This window comes from Chlorocebus sabaeus, chromosome 4 (genome assembly GCF_047675955.1).
Source record: "Chlorocebus sabaeus isolate Y175 chromosome 4, mChlSab1.0.hap1, whole genome shotgun sequence".
In the NCBI taxonomy this organism is placed as follows: Eukaryota; Metazoa; Chordata; class Mammalia; order Primates; family Cercopithecidae; genus Chlorocebus; species Chlorocebus sabaeus.
Window position 1 is genome coordinate 62,348,312 of NC_132907.1, and position 2,006 is coordinate 62,350,317.

At 49.3% G+C, this 2,006-nt stretch overlaps 1 protein-coding gene across 1 annotated transcript; it reads right to left on the bottom strand.

The window, feature by feature from the left end:
* Positions 1 to 648: 648 nt before the first annotated feature.
* LOC103215093 (large ribosomal subunit protein eL27-like) lies at positions 649 to 1,139 on the bottom strand. The gene has a single exon (XM_037990888.2). It carries the CDS (start codon positions 1,108 to 1,110, stop codon positions 679 to 681), a length of 432 nt encoding a protein of 143 aa, XP_037846816.1. The 5' UTR covers positions 1,111 to 1,139; the 3' UTR covers positions 649 to 678.
* Between the last annotated feature and the right edge of the window lie 867 nt (positions 1,140 to 2,006).

Below are 2,006 nucleotides of genomic sequence, written 5' to 3' on the forward strand. Positions count from 1 at the left end.
TTCAAAATCTATCCCAGAAGGTTTGTTGAGCAGCACATGGAATGTTAAAAATCATCTTTCAAAGGTGCGGTGAGTGGGTATTTGAGGTATGTGGTTAGCTAGAAATATCAAAGAGGCCTCACTCTCACACCTACAGGATATACAAATCCATCAGGCCCAGCAGTATAAATGCACCAGAGCAGAGAACGAGGCCTAAAAACCCTCCACATCACCAGACGGACAGCAGGGTTAGCTGGTCCTGCTGTCTCATTGCATCTTTTTGTTTTCGTTTTGAAACAGGGTCTTACTCTGTCACCCAGGCTGGAGTGCAGTAGCGCAATCATGGCCCACTGCAACCTCTGCCTCCCAGGCTCAAGTGATCCTCCCACCCCAGCCTCCCTAGTAGCTGGGACTATAGGTTCGTGCTACCGTGCCCGGCTAATTTTTGTATTTTTAGTAGAGACAGGGTTTTGCCATATTGCCTAGGCTGGTCTCTTAACTGCTGAGCTCAAGTGATCCACCTGCCTCAGCCTTCCAAAGTGCTAAGATTACAGGTGTGAACCACCGCGCCCAGCCTGTATCTAACTTAAGAGTAAAACTTTCATGCAAGGTATGGTGTGGAGGCCTGAGGACAGAGAGTGGGAATCCTCCACAAAGTCTAAGAACAGGAAATATGACTATTTTTTTTCTTTTGAATTTTTAATGACCAAAACAAAGCACCTCAAACCGCAGCTTCTGGAAGAACCACTTGTTCTTGCCTGTCTCGTATCTCTCTTCAAACTTGACCTTGGCCTCTCGCTGGGCCTTGCGTTTAAGAGCAGGGTCTCTGAAGACATCCTTATTGATGACTGTTTTGTCTAAGGGGATACCCTCAGAGTACCTTGTGGGCATTAGGTGATTGTAGTTATAAACTTTCACAAAAGACTTGATCTTTGACCTCTTGACGATCTTCTTCTTGCCCATGGCAACTGTCACTTTGTGGGGATAGCGGTCAATTCCAGCCACCAGAGCATGGCTGTAGGGGCGATCTGAGGTGCCATCATCATTGCTCTTCACAGTGACGGCTTTGCGCCCAGAGTAGCGTCCAGCCAGGACAAGCACCACCTTCCCAGGTTTCATAAATTTGCCCATTTTGGCACCAACCACTTGGGCCTACAGCAAAAAGGCAGAAATTTGGGGCTGTTAACAAAAGTCCAAGGCATCCACTGTCATTGTAAAACACCACTGAGGAGGTGGTGGTGATGGAAGCAGGGAGCTATAACCCTGCCTGCCTCTGACTGCCAGAAGGTACTGACACCAGAAGGATATCACCATTGCCGAATGGCCAAGTTGACTTAGGTCGATCTGTGACTTCCTACCGGATTTACTGGAAATTCTATCATAATTACATTAGAGTTGATTTACTGGATATTCAATCATGGTTATATCTGGGGGCCTCCTTGAGGGCATATGAATTCTGCCGGTGGCCTTCTGTCCACCATGGCTCCTGCCTAGGAGCTCTTTGCCTGAGGTCTATATGTCTTATTTTGGATTCCCCCAGAAGCAGGCTCTAGATCAAGGATTTGGGTGCAAGTGGTTTATCTGGGCAGTGTTCCAGGTATGACTGTGAAATGATGGGGAATGGAGAAAGGAAAAACAAAGAATAACAAATACAGTAATGAACGAGTGATTACTGTGGACAACTGGGGCCAGCCCCCCGGGGACTCCCGAGAAACCATGTGGAGCATGTTTGGAATAGTCCCACAGGAGAGTGAGGAAGCTGGGGTGCTGACAACAACTCCTCTCCCATTGGTTGAGGGCGGGTTGCTCCTGGGAATCTGTTGGTGTGTGCAGGGACTGCCAGGGATGTGGGCAAGGGACCGCCTACTGCAGTCCATAGCATGGGCTGGGAGATGGACAGCCTTCCTGCCCCAGCAAGTTTGGGGACAGCATCTCTGACAAGGCCCCCAAGCCAGAGCACTTGGCTGGCTTGGGCTTAGCCAAGCACACTGTGTAACAATCCCCCACCCAGGGGCCAGGCCTCTGCA